Source organism: Pseudoliparis swirei, chromosome 20, assembly GCF_029220125.1.
Source record: "Pseudoliparis swirei isolate HS2019 ecotype Mariana Trench chromosome 20, NWPU_hadal_v1, whole genome shotgun sequence".
NCBI lineage: Eukaryota > Metazoa > Chordata > Actinopteri > Perciformes > Liparidae > Pseudoliparis > Pseudoliparis swirei.
Window position 1 is genome coordinate 15,436,626 of NC_079407.1, and position 20,572 is coordinate 15,457,197.

Sequence of the window (20,572 nt, forward strand, 5' to 3'; positions counted from 1 at the left end):
ATCTGGTGTAGAAACTTTTGACTAACGGAGTACACTCCAGTAGTATAAACTCAAAAGTTATGAGGTTGTGGTCTGACAGAAGAGGATTCTGTGGGAAGACCTTCAAATGCTCAATGTCAACACCATATGTAAGAACAAGATCGAAGCTTGGCCAAAGCTGTGAGTGGGTTTCTGTACTCTCTGACAGAAGCCAATCGAGTCCAACAATGAGATGAATGCAGCACTAAGGCAATCATTATCAACATATGATATGATTTATTACAATTTCCTACAATAATAACCGTATCAGTTTTAAGGACTAAACTTGATATAAACTCTTAAAATTCAGATACAAACTCTGAATATGGACCTGGTGGCCGGTACAGAATCACAAAGAGAATTGTCTGTAATGTTTTCCAGGTTGAATGTGAAAGACGAAGAACAAGATGTTCAAATGAGTTGTAGTTTAATTTATTTATAGACTTGAGTCAAAGATGGCTGCTACTCCACCTCCTCGGCCGGTGCCTCGAGGAATGCGAGTATTAATATTACTTGGAGTTGATTAATTTAAGCTGACATATTCTTCATAACTACACCAGGTTTCAGTAAGACAACATAAATCAAAGTGATTGTCTAATAAAAAACATAATTTACTAATACAAGTTTAGATGACATAGATCTAATATCTCCCTACTCAATTCTATTTCAGATTCCCTGAATTATATTAACCTGTTGAATGATTCTATAATGCACCCGTGTGGCTAAACCTGCACACTGCATGCATCTGCCGAAATATATAAGCCTGGCCGAGAAGAGGAAAACAGGCGTTGAGCAGACATGCATGTGGGTGAGGGAGCTTTCTTAGGCCTGCTGAAATATGTCATGCCAACGATCTACAGATGTTAGAGACAACTGCTTTGTCTTTCTTCCTCATAGTTAAATGGCTGTCGTTTTTTACAACTAACTTTTTGGTACTTTCCAACAGAGATGTCTGTCGTGGAGAACTCAACCAGCGCTGCTCCCTACGAATGGGAATACTATTATGATTACCTTGATCCTGTGATTGTGGATCAGAGCAAGCTGAAATACAACAAATGTAAGTCGTGTTGCTTTCTAAAGATGTGTTTGCCATCTCGTGTTAATGAAAATTACAGAAGTGTTCTTCCCTTTCAGATTCAATTGTTATAATATTTTGGATCATTCTGGCTGCTTTTGTGGGATTCCTCTTCCTCAGTTTGAATCTAATGTCTTATAATGGAAGCTTGCCACGGTAAGTGTGATGTTTGCATGAGCTTTCAGTCTCACTAACTTGAATGGAGGCAGAGGGAAGTGGTCACCAACATGTGTATAGCCTATACAAACAGAGGCGTAAATGCTTAATCAGGCCACGCTACACCACTTTAAAAATGTTTTTTTATTATTGTTGCAGAAGTCACAGATTCAGAAGACGCCACAGAACATCAACTGCTTGACATGGGGCCGAAGCACTTTTAATGCACGTGTACAGAAATGTAAAAAAAATTAGACAATGGAGAAATAATTAAAATCTGAATAATGAAAACACAACTGTGAAGATCTTAGAGGAAACAAAGAATTGTAGGTTTTGAAGCAGTGTTTAAGAAAGATTATCCAATTATTCTTCTTTCTTTCCATTTCACTGACTATCAATGAAATGCAAGGCTACCTGAACAGATGTAACTATTATTGTGACCGTTACTCTGCAGTTTGTGAACTCTGCGCTAGTAGTTCAGAGTTCTGTATATTATTGTGCTTCATCATGAATTGGCTCCAATTTCTTAAATGTAGTCCACCACACCTTTTGTTATAAAAAACCTTTTCACATACAATTACATGCAGAATTAAAATAAAAGATACATATTTAACACATTTGTAACTCTTTTATAACAGATGATTTTAGAAGATACTTTCAATCTTTTTACAAGAAATAAACAAAGCAGCTAAGTAAATAAATACAAGCTTTCTTGGAGTAATGTTCCCTTGTAATATTTAGCTTTTCGTGGTCATGATTTCATTACAGACGGCTCTGATGGCTGTTTGAGTCACTGCTGATTTGGATGCTTTCTGTTTCTTACTCTTGGCTCTGGTCACCAAAGTGACATGAGACAGCAACAGCTCTGCTGACGTGGCTCCACTCCACAGCTCATGGATGTACGAAGAACACAGGAACAGCCCCGCGACTGGAAATAGGAAAACAAGAGGCTTAATTGAGTCACACTACAACGTATAAATACTTTGTCATCCTCCAAAACAACATGCATCTACTTGTGTTTTTCATATTTTAGTTAGGTATATCTTCTCAAAGTCAAGTTTCTCCTGCATATTTCAAATGTGGCACATATAGTGCAACATAATTAAACAAACTTCTATTAAAGTGTAACAACTGGTACGATTGTTTTGCACGAGCACCACCTCGCCAACACTCGCTATTTGATGGGAACTACAAGAAATGTGGCGAAACTTATGGTCCTTGAACACGTGCATTGTCTAGTGTTGAATTGGAAAAAGTTTATGTAAAGTAATTATGTATCACATAGTGATGAACAGTCATGGGACACATGTATCACATTTCATAAGTTTAAAAGCTCATGAATAAAAAGCATAAGTGTAAAAAAATAAATATATTCTTTAGAAATCGTGCAATGTAAAAAAAACTCCTGGATTCAGTTGTATGTCGAAAACTGATCATATGTTAATTGGGGCACAGCCCAAATTTTAGCTCAATATTTTGGGGGATATGGAACTCTAAAATTATTTTACATCTTAATATCATATACCACTTGATACATATCCCTTCTGATGTCATTTGTTGCCTCTCAAGTCAAACACTGGGCACCGCTGCCATAACAGTCTCTAACTCCAGTGTTTCAATACTACATATCTTTTAGTAGTAAGAGTGGAAAAGTGAGTTTTTAATTGACGCACAGTATTTTAACGGTAGGGTGTGCACAGCAGCAGTCATAGAACGAGTGTGAACAAGGTGGCATGTTCTTACCACGTCGAGCCTGATCATGAGCGTCTCCTGGCAGGCAGGCAGAGACGACCGCCTGATGCAGCTCTGGAAGGTGGCCTTGGGCTTCGAGGAAACGGATCATAATGGTGGTAAACAAATGGAGGGTTTCCACTCTTGCTGAAATGCTGGACTGACCCTGAGCTTCAAAGGCCTGATGGAAGAGTCGAAGGATGTCCGCTTTCATGCTAGAATCGAGTAGCACAGCATTCACAGTTTCCCTGTGTTTCATCACAGCCTTTTCCACCCAGTGCAAGAACTCGTTTGTTCGGTTCTCGTCATACGAGTCCTCCACCAAGCACCTCAGAGACCACTTGGTGAGCAGGTGGGCAGCATCTCCAGCCAACTGACCCGGATCCGGTTTGTCTCTTGGCTCAGCCGGCTGGGGTGCAGAGAGGGGGAACACAGGCTCCCAGTGAGCGAGGATACCGACGAGGTGACATTGACACTCTCTCAGGAGACTCTCTTCTCGTTTCTCAGCGTCGGCATCTCCTGCCAGGTTCTCTTTTCGTGTGTGGCTCTGGAAAAAGGAGCCTTTACCTCTGGTCTTCTCCTTCCTCATCCCTGAGGAGCAAGATGAACAAAACCATGGTAATGCCATTAAAGATACAAGGAGTTATTTAGATACTGTAGAGCGGAAAACACATTGAAATTCAAAAAAAGTCCAGCACCGAAGGTATCAAATCGATACTTTTAAAGCATTGTTTCTTTTAATTTCTCCACAGAGAAGAGAACACCGGGTCAGCAAAAGAGCAGCCATCTTGGAGCAGTTAGTGACCTGTTGCGGTCCTGCAGGGTTCAAACATTATAACAGAGTCGTGGCTCCATTGTGGGGCCTGAAAGCCTCATATCAAATATTCAGCATAAGTCGTGGAAATTATGGTCAGCTCATTCAGCCATTTCAAAAGCTCTGTTTGAGCAACAGTGAATACAAAATAACTTGATTATGAAGTAATTAAACCTCAAATTGCAAGCACTGTGACACGCTGAGGTCATATTAAGCTTTTAATGACCATTAGTGATATGTAAACAGTTGTGAACTGTATATGTCCTATATATACACTACCATTCAAAAGTTTGGAGTCACTTAGAAATATCTTTATTTTTCAAAGAAAAACACTGTTTTTTCAATAAAGATAACATGAATAAAAAATACACACTATACATTGTTAATGTGGTAAATGACTATTCTAGGTGGAAACGTCTGGTTTCTAATGAAATATCTCTATAGGTGTATAGAGGCCCATTTCCATCAACTATCACTCCAGTGTTCTAATGGTACATTGTGTTTGCTAATCGCCTTAGAAGACTAATATCTGATTAGAAAACCCTTGTGCAATTATGTTAGCACAGCTGAAAACAGTTATGCTGGTGATATAAGCTATACAACTGGCCTTCCTTTGAGCTTGAAGTTTGAAGAACAAAATTAATACTTCAAATATTAATCATTATTTCTAACCTTGTCAATGTTTTGACTATATTTTCTATTCAATTTTCAATTCATTTGATAAATAAAAGTGAGTTTTCATGGAAGACACAAAATTGTCTGGATGACCCCAAACTTTTGAACGGTAGTGTATATATATATATATCATGTTCATGTTGGTAAGCATTTGTCTCCTGTTGCTTTGAAACGCATCCAATCCATCTCCTATTCCCCACCCCTCTGAGAGACAGACAGCAATGATAACATTTTCAAAACCTTCTCGGTGTGACAGAATTTGTTCAAGGACACACTCAAAAACACTCACCCAGCAATTCCCGCACTCTGTGTTTTTCACACACGGTTTGTACGTGGGTGAGGAGGGGCGTGTCGCGGGACAGGGAGGCCCAACAGAGAAGCAGACTGAGGGCTTCGGTACAAGAGAGAGGCTGTGGGTGGAGCGTTAGCCAGTCAGCCTGTTTGTTGGCATTGACCGCTGTCCCATAATGCTTCAGTACGGAGCGCAGAGTCTGCAGAAACGAGCTGAGCTGAGCGGCCTTCACACGCAACCTGACAGGAGATCAAACAAACATGAACATCTTTCACCAAAAAAACTGCAATGCCATTTATGTATTATTAAGATCTTGGCCCGAGTGCCTGCAGAGTGACTGGAACATGATGTTAAATTACATTCTCACCGTGATAGTTATGGCGCTCTTACCTGAGGTGACGGCAGATAGTTGTTGCCACACACAGAAACTCATTGATGAGTGGAAGTGGGAGGCACTTCCCTGATCTCTGAGGTTTCTCCTCTGTAGAGGAGGTGGTCTTGGCTCCATCCACCGGGGTCTCCTTCTGCCCAAGGTTGGTAAACCACAGCACATGGAGCAGATCTATGATGGCACTCAGCAGCTGCTGGTCTAGATTCCTAAAGAGGATAATAAGTACCGGCTTAGAGGAGAAAATATGGAAATGATTTACAAGGTATTGCAGTAACATGAATGACGATGATCAACATAAAGAGACACAATTGGAATTGGACCGTACCTTTTTTCAACCATCTGTATTATCCAGACTAGAAGCCCACAGCTCTTGGTGAGGTTATAAGCTGCTCTAGTCACACGGGCGGCCTGGCACAACACCCTGATAATCTGTGCCTAGTGGAGAGAGGTATGGGAAATATATGCACATTAGACATCTCTAATCATGTGCCTCCCAGAGCGTCATTGTGATTCCCACAGTGTGTACCTGGCAGCGTTCGTCACACAGAGGGCTGCTGCTGAAACCTAAAAGGGACTGAAAGATGCCCTGTTGTTCACATAGTTCATAGCAGTGTCCATCACTTATCCCTTCCTCCAGCACACACAGGATCCACTCCCGTTCCCTTTTATGCTGCAGAGGAGAGAATAAACAGACAATCAGTCGTCCTCTCAAGGAAAAGATAACATCAGTTTAGAAAAAGCAAGAGCTGAGCTAAACAAACAGATGAAGGTTAAATGTTGTGGACACAAGAAGAGTTTATTTGGACAATCTATGATAGAATATACTAGAAGATACGTTGGAGTACCTCCAAGTCAAAGCCGTAGAATAACTTGAAGAACTCAGGGACTCTTCTGAAATCCAAACTCTGATGGGACAGCAGGAACCTGTTCAACACCATGTACATGTGGTCCTCTGGGACAGGAGGAAAAACAAGGAAACGGGTCAATGATCCTTCATTATATACTGGATATGGAAATGCAACAAATGGAACATTCTATACATTTTAAATGTAATTGTTACTTGCAAAAATGCCTGAAGTTTGTTTAACAAGAATCTGTGTGTGAACATTACGAGTCAAATCACTCTGGTTACACACCAGGTTTCAGCATCTGCTGGGCCACTTTGGCGATGTAAGTGGTCAGGACAAACGGAAGTCTTTGATTCGGCTCCCGAACTCCATTCTTCACTATGTCCATCAGATACAGCAACTGTTTGATAGAAAACAAAACCCATATCAGTGTTTCTGGAGGCGACTCCCACACGTCAAACATGTAAATACTCACACACCGCCTCCCTCACACGTTACCTGTCTCTTCTCTCTGACCCGAGCTCCCTCCAAGTGTAGGTAGAAACAGCTGAGCACGTGGTACGCTGCCGCTCGCACTTTTGGGTCGTAGCTACTTAGAGCCATCACGGTTAATCCGAGGGCATGACTGGATACAAACTTGAGGCAGTCAATCACACACTCTGTCACACAGAAAAAGGAAAGAAATGTCACATATATAAAGTTGTGATAACCCTCAGAGATCTGGAGCGATGACACATCAATGAAATATATTCACCTGGCTGCAGGATGGTGCTGAACAGAGGCAAAAGAAAACGAGGATCATACAAATTCTCAAGGTCCTTTCCTGCATTGTTACAGTACATCAGCTCTTTATTATCCTGTAGGAGAGAAAGATTTAGATATCCAAGGTTTATGAAAGACCAACAAATATGTTTCTCATTCATTCTTTATCGGCTTAAGTTTCTTTAATATCCATCTCGTGACATTTGAGCCGCCATCTGATCAAAATACATGCAGATGGAATTTCCTTTGTGATGCTTAAAGAATTGAAAAACGCAGAGTATGGACCTGATGGATGATTCTGCGTTGCTGGGGAAAGTGTGCAATCGTTTGGAGCATCCGGTCACTTCTCAGCAGGGCCAACAGGTCGTCTGAGCTCGCTTGCTTCCACAAAGAAGCTCCGAGGCTTTTCCTGGTCTTGTGGTGCTCCACAGCTGCTGGGCCCCACAAGAACGACCTGCAGCGGAAAACACTCAGCATTGTCAAACATGAGTGCCCTTGTTGCACGTGCAAACTACACATATTAATCCAACTTACTGAAATTTCAGCAGACTGACATTGTTTCTTTCATATTCCTGCAGAAGCAGTAATAGTTTCTGATCTGCAAACCAAGACAAGATGTAAGAGGACAGAAGGACAGCAGACGCACAAACACAACAACATTTAGATTTCCGGTTTTACCTGAAGCACTCAGTGTAACTCCGTATGCTCCCAACAGTACCACCAAGTGGTTCATGCTACAGACTGTTGGGCTTTTCTTCACCAAACAGAGAAGTAGGGACACCAGCGCTTCTGCAATGACATCAAAATAAGTTTATTAATAAAATAAACAATTGAGGGCGAAGATATCAGAACATATTGTTCTTCTCCTTTCACCTGCCTTTAGTCTGACACCGGCTAGGCTCTTCATCACAGCCCAACATGGTGGGCAGGAACAGAGAATGGCTGCTGGTCATCATGTGAAGGGTGGACAAAGGAATCAGATCCTTGTGGACTTCACTGCTCCCGTACATCACTCCCAACAGGTTGCTCAGTGTGTTCAGAAAGTGATGATCTCTGTAGCGATATCTACAATGGAATAATGTCTTTTAGGTTACTGTTTTAAAAATAAATATCATCTGATGAGATGCTCTTGAACAAAAATCTCGCCGACTGGATTTAGACAAATGTCTTACTTCAGTCCATTCTTGACGAAGCTGTTCCATTCAGATGCAGTGATGTCTTCAGCTGATGTCTGTGTGAAGAGGATAGATTATGAAATGCATGAAATAAAAAACCTCAAACGAACAGTTTGGGTGAGATAAATAAACCCACGAGGAGTCCTTGCAGTCTTTCCAGGAGGCTCTGCTCCTGCTTTGACCACAAAGCAGCCGGATCTTTAGAGTGACTGAAAGCGGCTAGAAGACACTTTAGGGCCGCCGTGACGACAGACTTCCTCCAGGTTTCTTGTTCTTCGGGGCAATCAGCCAGTTTCTCAGTGATGACATCAACTAGTTGCCACCTGAAAGAGACAACAACATTCAGCCAATAGCTAGCAGCACTGGTCATTTACATAAAAAGGTATAGAGTTAATTACTACCTTTCAAAACTGTCCACTTTCTGAAGAGCACTGGGCAGAGTGTTGATTAGGTCCATGGTGTCCTTGATGTTGGCACAGAGCTTGATCAGGTTGGCTAGTGTTTCAACAAGCTGGGCTCCAGAATCTTCCGTCAGGTTTCCCAGAACACATTGGGACAATTTGGCGAGCAGCGCTTTCTTCAAGACCTTTAAAACCTCTTTTTGCACTACAAATCATAGAATTGGAGCAAATCGAATGAATATACAGGTGGTGTTGAGATTCTAAAGAGTGGCATAAATCCAGGAGAGTATGCTTTAAGATAATAATAAAAAAGAACTTGTATGAGTACAAACCATCTTTAGGTCTGGCAGGATCCTCTCTACTTGCCACCTGGAGGTAGGTGTTGACGAGTGGAAGGAATGTTTCCGTCTCGTCCGAGAGCTTCTCCGTGTTTGCGGGCTCCAAGCACCACAGCTCAAAGCAGAGGCGGTGTGTGGAGCAGTTCTGCAGCAGCAGAGCGCTGATGGCCTGAGTGGCTGGGAGAGGCCACTGGAGACAGTGCAGCAGCACATCGGTGTGGATCAGCTTCGCGCTGCCAGGCTCACGAGACAGAGTCTGCAACAGGAAGGCCTCCAGAGCAGAGCTGGAGCAGGACAGCAGCAGAGTGCTCAGGCCACGGAGGTGTGCTTGAGAGAGACAGATGCCGTGGTCCTGGGAAGGCTGAGCTTTAGACTCTGTGAGGATCTGCAGCGCTGCGTGACCGTAGACGCTGAGCTCGGCTTGTGTTCCCTCACTGCCGGCGGAGATAAGGCTCTCCTGGGGGAGGAGCAGCAACTTGGAAACCACCTCTCTGAGATCGCTGGAGTGCATGTAGCTGTGCAAAGACAGGAGGGCCTGGAAAGGTCTGGACTGTCTCTTTGTTGCCTGGGAGCCCTTCTCCGTCAGTTCCTTGAGCACAGCCCTTTCTATAGCTCCCATGTAGCTCCCTATAAGATCCAGGCGACCCAGATCATGGAGAGTGGGGGTGCTGGTCTTCAGCAAGGCCAGAATGCCATCATTCAGCTGAGCACACAGATGCTTTAGCCGGACGGGGTTCAGAGTGTGAGGAGGCAAAGCAGCCAGCTCCAGAGACAGGAACCACTGCTCAAAACACGGATGCTTGAAGATGGAGTCGAGGGCAGAAACAAGGATCTAAACACAGACGGCACCATGTTAGAATCAATAGAATAAACTTCATAACATTGGTCATAGTTTGAGCATAAATAAATTGTAAAAGCTGAACTCCAAACCTGCTCCTTATTGCCTTCTACAGTGGACAACTGGTTGATTTCTAGGAAGAGGTCCGATCCCTCTTTGGAGGTCTCTGCTGCCGGCTCAGAACTTGTGTTCTTCTGAAAGCCTTGTAGCATGGTCACCAGATCCAGCAGTATTCCCATCAAAGTCTTGAGAGGGGCAGTTCCTACGTCTTTGGAGAACTGTGCAGAAGGAAATGATGTGTTGTGCTTATTCTTAACTTAGTCGTGTATTGAGTAGTACACTTGTTTTGTTCTCTTACCGTGCCAAGGTTTTCCACTGTTGATTTGATGTATAGTAACATCTGCTTGATAGCTACTGGAAAATCAGTGATCAACATGGAAGCTAGAGTTCCTTCCACATTCTCCCTGAAGGTGGCCTCAAGCAAAGTGCTCGGTCCTCGGCTAAACGCATCTTTCATCAGTGCAGGGAATGAGACGGGGGTTGGCAATGCCTTTAAATGGCATTCAGAGGACTTGAACTGCGAAAAAAGGGGAATAAAATGTTATTTTCTACAGAAAGAAATGTCACTCTTTAAGTGAAACAATTTCTCGGTTCCAACAAAAACGAACCAGTTGCTCCCGGCACTGCTGTGGCAGCCATTTGGAGTAATACTGATGAAGGTGTATGACGGAGGGATGAGGAGATGCAGAGAGCTCTGCGGTCACAAGCTGTTTATCGTACTGCAGCAGGGCCAAACAGAGGGCGAGCGGCTCTCTCTGACAGTGCAGGACATCTGAAAGCACTGCAGACAAGTACTCATATACTACCCCTGAGAAACGAAGATACATATTGTTATCAATGTTACAACATAGTAGACAATTCGATTTGAAATACTCATCAGGGAGGAGAAATCACATTTTAAAAGGGTAAAGTTGCACTTTTAATGCAGCAAATTGTCAAGCTGCAATTAACCAATAACCATTTTGCAATCTATGTACGGCTCCACTCTGAACATTATGACATTTGTCCTAATTAAGGCAGAAGTGCTTTACCCGTGTCCGCTGGCAGTTTGTTCCGGGCCTCCAGAGCTGCAGGTACCATCACACTGAATGGAAATGTCTGGATAATGAGGTCTTCACTCAGAGATGGCCCGAGCTCCTCCATCTCACCTTCATTACCCTCCAGAATCACATCCAGCATGTCTAAGACATCTAGAAGACAGCCAGTTGTCAGATTGTAAAAGAAACACAAACATGAAGAAATTCACTTAGATTCCAATTTGTAATATTCACCATCTATGTGTGAGACTGGGATGCTGACAGCGTCGCCCTCCTGGCTACTCAGGTTCGCTTGCAGATAAGCTGCCTCCTGGACTAGGCTGGCAACCTTGTCTGTGTATGTGTAAGAATTACACACCAACTTCACGAATACCTAGAGAAAGAGACCATACATGTATTAACAATTATAACGACTATGTAATTATACACAATGTCGAACTAACAGGAATAAACGGAAATGTTGACAGGCTCACCCTCTCCAAGAACTTGATGACGGTCTCTTGTTGGTGTGCCTCTATTCTGGCCAGCTGGTCGAGCCAAAGCTCAAGCTCAGTCCAGGTGTACTCAAACACCCCACTGTCCTTTAGCACCTGAATACGAGGAAGGAATTAGAAAACGGCCACTATTTTCTACCCATAAAACTCAGTTTTAGGATTTTTTGCAGATAATTATTCACTTTTGCTGATGATGCTCTTCGTTCATCAACTTGATGCAGTTCATAACCAACTAATAATGCAGTTTACCACCGAAACATTTAGCTTCAGGCTTTTTCCAAGTAATATGGACAAACATTTTCCTGGTGTTGCGGAAGAATTGCAAACTTATCCTCTTGAAATAACACCGTGTCCTCTGAAAAAAGAAAGGTCCTCACTTTAAGAACCAGCATCTGTGTGGATGTCTTCAGGTGGCTGCTGCTGCTGCTGACAAACATCTTGAGAAGCAGGTAAAGTACCGACTTCTCTCCAGACGATGATTCTGCATCTGCAACCTCCTAGGGAGATGAAGCAATTCACAACACATTACAAAACAATGTTCACAACAAAGCGGAACCGCTGAAACAAAAATCGCTGTAAAAAAATGTCGAAAAATGAAATAAAACAGTGCAACGTCTTCACCTGTATGCGAAACCAGGAGAACTTGCTGGCGGGAAGATCTAAAGCCAATTGCAGTATCTGATACTGCAACACCGGGGGAACTTCTTCTCTCATTCCTTTCTCTGACACAATCCCTAAAGGAGGGTAAACAAAAATATACTTTGAAGGCTTTGTTGGAGAACCACCTGCATCCTACTCAAAACATAATTTAGATGAACTCAGTAATACAATAAAAGAATCACCTTTTAAGAGCTTGCTGAAGTCAAATCTGCTCTGGCTCACCAGGTGTGGCACTACCTTCTGGTAAAGACATATGACATGAAGAATCAGAGTCTTCTGCAGGATTACCTCAGCTGTCTCTACAACTGCTGGACACAAATAAACATTGTCAATCAAATGTTTTAGCTTGCCATACCCGTTACTTTACAGGACTGATTAGAATAAACGTAAATGTAATATAATTGTTATTACCAGGCACTTTATTATCCGTCTGTTCAGCACTCCCTTCTGTTTTGGTCTTTTTTCCTTCGCCATCTGTCTTTTCCTTCTTGCTAAGCAACTGCCACTGTGAAACGATGCTCGTTATATCGGGCAAAATCTGGAAGAGAGCATGAACAGTGGAGACGTGAGTTGTTTAATTGTGCATCATTAGTATGTTCTGGTGGTATTACAGCTCTTTCCTGAGCTTACCTTGCTTAAAGTCTCCCTGTACTGCAGTACCAAATCCACCATCATGTCAAGAGTGTATACATCTGAGCTGTGCCACTGAGACTTATCCAATAGGTACTCCAGATTTGTATTGGCTCTTTTCAAGACGAAATTCAGCATGGACAGAGTTGTGAGCTGCACTGCTGTGTTGGGAAACTGTCAGATACAAGAAGAGATATTTGGAATACGTGATAAAGTATTGTTCGTTTCAGTGTTTTGTGTTACTGCAGTTACAGCACGGATCGATTCACTGCAACATGAAGCTTGGTCACTTACATTAAGCCCGTGTGTGAAGAAGGCCTTGTTACAGACCGGAGGAAGAGATATCATCATGATCATGGACAGCAGCCGGGGGAGGGGGATGACCTCACCAGTTTGGAAGACTGTGGAAATCTCTGACTGGGCTTCGTAGATCTGACATGTGAATTAAAAAAGAATCATTGCTTTTTATTTGGGAGGGGAGGCGGGGAAGATAGACAATATAGATATAATCAAATACTGAAAGAGCTTCATGAAAATCCAATCTACTCGCAACCATTACCTTTTTAAGTAACTTGACATTGTCCTGCCAAGCACTTTTGAGGCGGGGGGCGTATGAATACTGAGTCTCTTGAAAGTATCTGGCCAGTATGTCGGGGTTAGCTTTCAGCACATTCACCACCAGATCCATCACCAAATCATCCTCCGTCGCCTGTTTCTGCCCCACCAAGAACTGAAGCAAGACAATGTTGCCAGCTCTGTAAAAAATGGAAATCCTTTCATCAGCATGAGGAGTCTCCAACTGAGTGCAATGTACACTTGAATATCTGAGGACTTACCTGCCAGCTGTGCCAAAGCTGGCATCATGAAAGCTGATCCCATGCTTACGAGAGCAACACAGGTCGAGAAGGAAACCGTGAGTAAGTTCCCGAATGACCGATACCCCAGCATGCTCCGAGTCCTCGAACAGCTTTAAGACAATAAATAACATTTAGACCCACAGGTTGAAAAGTTAATTCACACAACAGAGCCTTTGTTCAAGGAAGAAGTAAAAAAAAAGCAAATAACTTACTCGGTCGTCATCATCAGTGGTTGCATCCACAATCCCGTTCCATTTATACAGAGATGCTATGTTGGCCAGTACAACAGGTGTGAAGAAGCGCACTTTCTGTGTTTTACTTATGGCCTTGTTAAGCACAACCTGCAGCAAGAAAAAAGCCAACATATAGAATCATTAAATCCATTCATTCATTTGTATAAAAGCAGAAGTGTAAACTGCTGAGCACTCACGCTACTCTTCAGTGTGGACAAAAGCAGATTGACCATGGACATCCTGTCCTCCTTCAGACCTGTGCTCAGGATCACCGGCAGGAGTTCTGAGACACAAAAATGAACATGTCATCAACAAACCTGAGATGAGTGTATGTTGTGTACATTTCGATGCATTTCTAATTATTACCTTTGCTTTCTAATATCTGTCCAACTGTAGCATTATCTCCAGACACCAAAAAGGACAGCACAAACTGGATATACGACATGCGGATATCAGGTCTTCCCTGAAGAATTCACGGAGAAGAATTTAAGTATACATATCCCTAGAACCCAACAGACATGCTGAAAACTGAGAAAAAAAAGATAAATGCTGCCACACACCCTCTTATCCCTTCTCTTCGCCAGTCCAGACAGAGCTTTATTTATGTGAATGTGACTTAGGATCTCTCTGGCAGCTTCTGGACCCTGAGTGACCGAGGCGGACAGGAGACTGAGGCACTGACGGACAAACCTGCGCACAAAGGAAAACACAAGATTAGCGCAATGGGCAGAGGACAACAAATAAACTGTGCTCAGGACTGACGTGTGATGCCATTGTAGTGACGGCATTCCACTAACCTGTGATTTTCTGAATGGAAAGAACCCTGCAGTAGTTTTACGTAGCTCGAAAGAGTCTTTTTCACGATAGCATTGCCAACCATGCTGAAGTGGGACAAGTCACTCGCTGTCCTAAGAAGGATCATCTCCAAGCTCTCAAAGATCAGTATCATCTGTACAGAAGCAGGATTTAGAGCATTACATCTACAAAAACAGGCAATCTAAAATATCAGTCCCATCCACTTAGAGAAGTACTTACCTCGCTCTCTAGATGCGTTTCGCTCTCTAGCAATTTGAATATTTCTGCACACTCCATAGATATTTTAATATAACCTTCCACCACATCGTACAGGTCTGTGCATGGCAGCTTCTTAGCGGTTGATATGAATGTGATCAGGCCTACAGGTGATACAAAGTCAGAATTAGTCGAAGCAAAACATAGGAGAGCACTTTAGACGCTGAGGGTTAGGGGACATGATGCTGATATACAAACTGCACACGAGAAGATGGACGGATATGTGAATAAATGTACGAATAGCTTATGCGAGACCTGAGTAACAAGCGGCACACTTACCCTTCATGGCGGTGGTGGGCTGCTTCAGCATGGCTTTGAATACAGTCCCATTGAACTCCGGGACTTCTTTTTTCGCCGGAGTGTCTGACTTCATGGAGTCTTCGCTTTTGCGCTTTTGACCCATTTTAATACGAATATAAATAGATAATAGTAACTTCTAGTATTACTTAGACCCTGCCATAAAAGTTCTGCCACAGCGACCCACGTTGATCTGTAAACAGAAAACTGGGTCCAACGAAAAATATCGCCCGGTCGGAAACGTTTGCTCCTGAACTACAGTTCCGTATTATTTGTGTTCCGCTTCCCCCAAAAAAGGAAACGTATCCCTGCTCCATTCTTTACTGCTCTCGAGCTAGAGGAGGAGTATCAATGAAATAACAACATAGCCAGGCATTACAAAAAAAACACCAAGTGTTTTACATTCTTTATATACATACTGTTTGGATTAGGCAATCGCAAAGATAAAACATATACTTGATCCATTTTGTTGAAATCTCTCTCAGATTCACATTATGTCCCTTACTATTTCATAACAAACTGTCCTTCATTTAGTAAAGTTTGAACAACACAGATTATTTTATATGTGCATATACTCGGTTTTCAACATGTCTTGTTTTAGTTTAATTCCATTACAGCATAATTTAGATTTCTCGATCCAGGATTGAGGAGCAGCCAGAGAGATCTGCCTCTGAGGTGAGACTGTGTTAGTATGTCAAGGAGCACCAATCACTATTTGCATGACAACAGAAAAGCAAAGCAGCTTTACTAATATTTAAATAATAGCCTAATTAGCATTAATTAATAAACTCATTAAGATCCATCTCTCAATGTCACAAAAAGATAATATTTGAAAGACAAAATGTCGTCCGACATCAGAACTCTAATTGGTCGGCCATGGTTTATATGACCTGATCTTAGGTTACTCACAGATCAGAATACTCACAGCATGGAGAAGCAGTTTGTATAACAGCCATTTCCAGTTTGCAGTTATGACTGGAGAAAAATACCAGGACAGTGCCAACTCATTAACAATGTTCTTTTCTTTTGATGACAATTCTGCTGTCCCTTCCAGTTAATAATGACAATTAGAATATATTAGAATTCCTGATTTCTAAAGACTTGCATAATATTCAGATTTAATACGACAAATGGGGATAGGACTTGTGCATAACTATCAGTCACGCGGTTGACAACAGATTCGAACTGCATGTTGGGAACCTGTTAAACTGTGTTTGCTCTAAAAACACATTTTACATGATGACATCTGTCACTATAATTATGTGTATTAAATAAATTTACTTACGTTTATGGTTTGAATATTACATCAGCACTATACCTGCTCGTTGGACATTAGTAATTTATGTGACACACATCTGCTTTCAGCCATTGCTGATGAAGACAACAATTATGTTATTTAGTGGAATGAACTTGAATGGCATAGCAGCATATTCCACTCAAAAAGGAATAGCAGCATCACATCTATACAGTTTGTATTCTTCAGAATAAATGTACTCGTTTAGTTACTGTTCAGTTGTATGGACACCAGGGGGCCTTCTTGCATTGATTGAGATCAGGTAGTGAGCATCCAGCAGCTCTCCAGATTGTTAAAGAAGAGTTACAGGCAGTCACTCCAGTCAGACATGCTATGGATGCAGGTACAACATGATGGATGTTGTAAGAAGTCGCTGTGAGGAGCCTCCAGATCCACTGGGCTAACATCCACTGAGGTTGGACCCGCTATTGTCAGGTATATGTTACTTGGGATTCTGGTCATTTGATTACAACTCACTGCTGAACATGCTATAAAACACATCTACATGTAGTGCAGAAACCAACAAATTACTCGAAAGACATTTTTAGAATAAAGGTCCCTAACTAGGCAAATATTGCTCTACTTTTGAGGCAATACCCTCTGAACTATATCTGCAACATGACATGGTGGAGCATAGTAAACTTCACTTTGAGTTTATGTTTTTGTTTACACAATTTGATTACAAAGCTCTTGTAAAAATGCAGCCGAACATGCTTGTGCTAAAGAATAAGAACTCATTTAACAAATGTTTATATTAAACTGCAGACCAACACACAGCCTTGTCTCAAGTATTTCTGAGGTGCACAAAGTGAAAGAGAATATATATATATATACAGGCACGTGCACAGACATTTTGGGGGGCAGGTGCAAAAAAAAAAAAAAAACCAAAAAAAAAAAAAGAAAAAGAAAAGAGTTGAAGCATAAGCAGCATGATGCTGATGATGCTCCTCGACTCTGGTGGGCAGCATGCAGCATCAGACTAGCTTTTCTTTTTTTTATTATAATTAATATTATATAATATAAACAAAACAATTACAAAGCGTTCTTGGCTATAATGGGCCACATCCATATTGCCCTCCCTCCTCTGATACTGATCTTGATCTCCTCTGACCTTGCCTCTCTGAATTGATATTGATAGACATCAACAGCGTCAACAACAAAAGCGCCCAGGGGCTCAGGACCGGATAAACCCGCCGGACATTTGGCCCGCCCACTGAATGATTGAGCCGAGAGTTTTTTTTTTTTTTTTTTTTTAAGCTCCTAAGCGCCAAAGATAAATAATAAAATAAAATAAATAATCTCTCTCTCTCTTCTCTCTCTCTCCTCTCTCTCTTCTCTCTCTCTTCTCTTCTCTCTCTCTTCTCTTCTCTCTCTCTCTCTCTCTCCTCTCCTCTCTTCTCTCTCTTCTCTCTCTCTCTCTCCTCTCTCTCCTCTCTCTCTCTCTCTCTCTCTCTTCTCTCTCTCTCTCTCTCCTCTCTCTCTCTTCTCTCTCTCTCTCTATTCCTTTAAACATAACTTTTTCTTTGAAACAGCTGGTGAAGTTGTTGAAATTTTTTTTTTCGTTTTTTTTGTTTTGTTTTGTGAGGGTTGTTTTGTTTTTTCAGCAGCGCTAATGTTGTGGTTGTTGTGTCACAATTGTGGAGGACACGTGGCAAACGTTTGTCTGCGCACTGCGTGCTGGGTTTAAGGGAGGAAGAGGAGGAGGAGAGAGGAGGGAGGAGGAGAGAGAGGAGGGAGGAGAGGGAGAGGAGGAGGAGAAGGAGAGGAGAGAGAGGGGCAGGGGGGGGAGGAGGAGGGGGGGGAATGGGGGGAGGAAAGGGCAAAAGGAGCGGGCGGATGTTATTAAAACAAGTTTAGGACATTAAAACACAAAATGAAAAATATTGATATTGACTAAATGGAAGTCTTAAATATTAAAAAAAAGAAAGGGCACTTTTCTTATTCCAGGCTCAAAGTGTAGTCCTAAATCCAGGGCAAAAGGGCTGGTGTGGCACAAGGCTCTATATATATATATTTTGTCACGGTGCTATTACAAGTGGACCAAGTGGTGCAAATGACTTTTTTTCGTCCCGATGTGTGCGCACACGCCGGCATCCGAGCTCTGCGGCGCGCGACACGGAGATCGGAGCCTGTTAACGCGACACGTAGAGACAAAATGACATGCTGCTGGTTAGAGACGACCAACAACAGACGGATTGGAAGCTCATTCTGCGCATGCGTTAAATGCGTTTAAAAAAATTAACTAATTAATCCTGTAATTTAATCATAACGCGTTAACGCGTTATTTTTCACAGCACTAATATATATATATATATCATTTGAGTTTTTTAATGTATGCTAACCCGGCTCTCTGATGGAACACAGTCAAAGACTGATTGTTAGCTTGTTTACAGCAGAATATTTAGTCATGAGTCATGGCATAACAGATAATATAAAAATGCTAAATACAATGTGATGAATGATGAATTGCAATGATGCAATGATATAATATAGTAGCATTAAAATGTGTGTCTTGTGTCTGGACTTTAGAATTATAGAATGAGAAACAATGTGCGCAAAGAACAAGTAAAAAAACTCAAATGAAAAAGCATTGAAATCTCATATAATTAATCCCTTTTAAGCAGGAATCCGTTTCTGTTTTTCTCAGTTGTATACCTGAAAAACGTCCTCTAATTCTAGCAGCCTTTATCTGAGCCCTGGCTGAGCAAATATTGTCCTGAATAAGCCGAACATGGAAGTCATTTCACATTTCCTGCATTTTAAAATGAATGACAAAATAAACAAATTGCCAATATGAAATTGAAATGTTGATAAGGTTTCAGGGATTTTATGACTAGTTAGGTTGGAGAATATTTTTGTAATACCTTTTGTTACCCTTTGAGCTTGATTTTCCAACTTTTGTTCCAGAGTTGAATCATACATACATTTACTGCACTCCTAAATAAACAGACAATTCCCACGAATACTTCAACTATCTCCCTATCTACCTAAGGTTTGTCTAAGATTGAATATATGTGTCCGGTATATTCTTTGTTTGAAGAATAAGAAATATGCTCTGTTGACATCCAATGTTTTTTAAGACTTTGAATGACTTAAGATTTGATTTTAAATTGCTTCTAGAGTTACTTACTTGACCAAAATGATTGGCTAATTATTCATTGATGAACCGCTGTTCCTGGTGGCATCTCCAACCTGGTGAGACATGGGTCTCAATAGTTTGTTAATGCTCTTGGATACGTGCTCGAAACAGGTTTGTATCTGAACCTCAAAGCTCTTGCAGCGGGACCAACAAAACCATGCTGGATGTGAGAGGAAGCAGGAGTGGCATAGCTATGCAAAGCCTTTTCCGGTCCATAAATGCCATGTTTATTTTTGAAGTTCTGGCCTGATGTGCACCACTTCTCTTTGAAAGAAAACGGTGGGTGTATGTATAAAGCCTGTCACGGCGCTGACAGGGATGGTCAGACCTTTATAGCCCTGGGATAGGAGCAGGATGTTCATCAGTTCAAAGAGGTTTTAGCCACGTGTAGCCCAGGCTGTGTGAGCATGTCAGCAGAAGGGCAAACTTCTTCCCTTCCGGAAAAGAAAAAAGGTTAATGTATGAAATTGGTGTCCTCCATGTCACAAGGTGCTACACTACTCAGCACTGATATATGATAGCAAAAACATTTCAATGTAGACATTGATTCATATTTTTTCGCTGAATATATTAACATTGATGTTTTTTACAAGTTGTGTTTTTATGACAAAGTTTCAGAGATTTCAATTTCTTTCATATAAAACACATCTAAACATTACACTCTCTTCGACTGCTGCAACGGTACATCAAAAGGTTTTATATTATACTTATACTTACTTACTTCCTCCATTACGATGCCAGTAGTGCGCAACTGTGTCTAGATGGAGACGCTGGGTGGTTTCCAAAGAGTTCTTTTGCACAGCTGAAGCCACTTTACCATGCCTGTTTCCACCACAGTGCACCACAGGCCCTTCTGTGAGGTTGCAGCGCTTCCGTTGTGTGCCTCTCAGAGCCACTCAGGCCCTCCTCACGATAACACGACGGCCAACGCTGTCAAAGGATCAAAGATCACCCCACGCCTAACAAACAGCGAGACACTTGGCCTATCAGGAACATCTGGGAGTGGTTGGCTGCAGCTGTTGGTGCATGCACACACCCTTGCACCAATCAGGACTCAGGCCAGATGTGGAGATCGTCTCACGTAAGCTACAGATGTTTCTGTTCCTCACCCCAAGGAGAAGTAGGATGCTTTCTGAAGTCCCATTATATTTAGATTGTTTGTACTGCACCCAGATTGGGTTCAGTACGTTGGTATATGCCACTGGCTTGTGGGTTGTCACTATTCAGCGCGCTTATTGAAAACAGGGCTGCTTGCAAAATATTTTTTTTTAAATAGGGCAAAAATG

General features: G+C 42.0%; 1 protein-coding gene across 2 annotated transcripts; it reads right to left on the reverse strand.

Annotated features, from left to right (window-relative positions):
- Nucleotides 1-1,378: 1,378 nt before the first annotated feature.
- Nucleotides 1,379-15,014, reverse strand: urb1 (URB1 ribosome biogenesis homolog). Of its 2 annotated transcripts, none has more exons than XM_056441485.1 (39): nt 14,836-15,014; nt 14,521-14,660; nt 14,283-14,434; nt 14,046-14,175; nt 13,852-13,948; nt 13,683-13,768; nt 13,465-13,593; nt 13,232-13,362; nt 12,955-13,150; nt 12,690-12,827; nt 12,396-12,569; nt 12,177-12,303; nt 11,948-12,070; nt 11,727-11,839; nt 11,483-11,602; nt 11,085-11,201; nt 10,846-10,984; nt 10,606-10,764; nt 10,183-10,382; nt 9,873-10,091; nt 9,607-9,792; nt 8,671-9,508; nt 8,339-8,543; nt 8,074-8,260; nt 7,935-7,993; nt 7,640-7,827; nt 7,441-7,551; nt 7,297-7,360; nt 7,048-7,216; nt 6,755-6,857; nt 6,499-6,659; nt 6,289-6,400; nt 5,998-6,104; nt 5,679-5,822; nt 5,478-5,587; nt 5,152-5,358; nt 4,759-5,000; nt 2,993-3,571; nt 1,379-2,177 (listed from the first exon to the last, which is right to left on the reverse strand). In XM_056441485.1, exons 1-39 carry the CDS (start codon nt 14,957-14,959, stop codon nt 1,987-1,989), a joined length of 6,777 nt encoding a protein of 2,258 aa, XP_056297460.1. In that variant the 5' UTR covers nt 14,960-15,014; the 3' UTR covers nt 1,379-1,986. The 2 variants fall into 2 exon arrangements, with proteins under 2 accessions (XP_056297460.1, XP_056297459.1); XM_056441484.1 differs by having other exon boundaries at nt 11,948-12,073.
- Between the last annotated feature and the right edge of the window lie 5,558 nt (nt 15,015-20,572).

Bases quoted from the DNA above. Each gene is read 5' to 3' on its own strand.
- urb1 (XM_056441484.1), bottom strand. From the start codon at position 14,959: ATGGGTCAAAAGCGCAAAAGCGAAGACTCCATGAAGTCAGACACTCCG. The intron at 13,769-13,851 runs GTAATAATTAGA...TTTGTGTCTCAG, and splicing joins ACAGATATTAGAAAGCAAAG to AACTCCTGCCGGTGATCCTG. The intron at 8,261-8,338 runs GTAGTAATTAAC...TGTCTCTTTCAG, and splicing joins AAAGTGGACAGTTTTGAAAG to GTGGCAACTAGTTGATGTCA.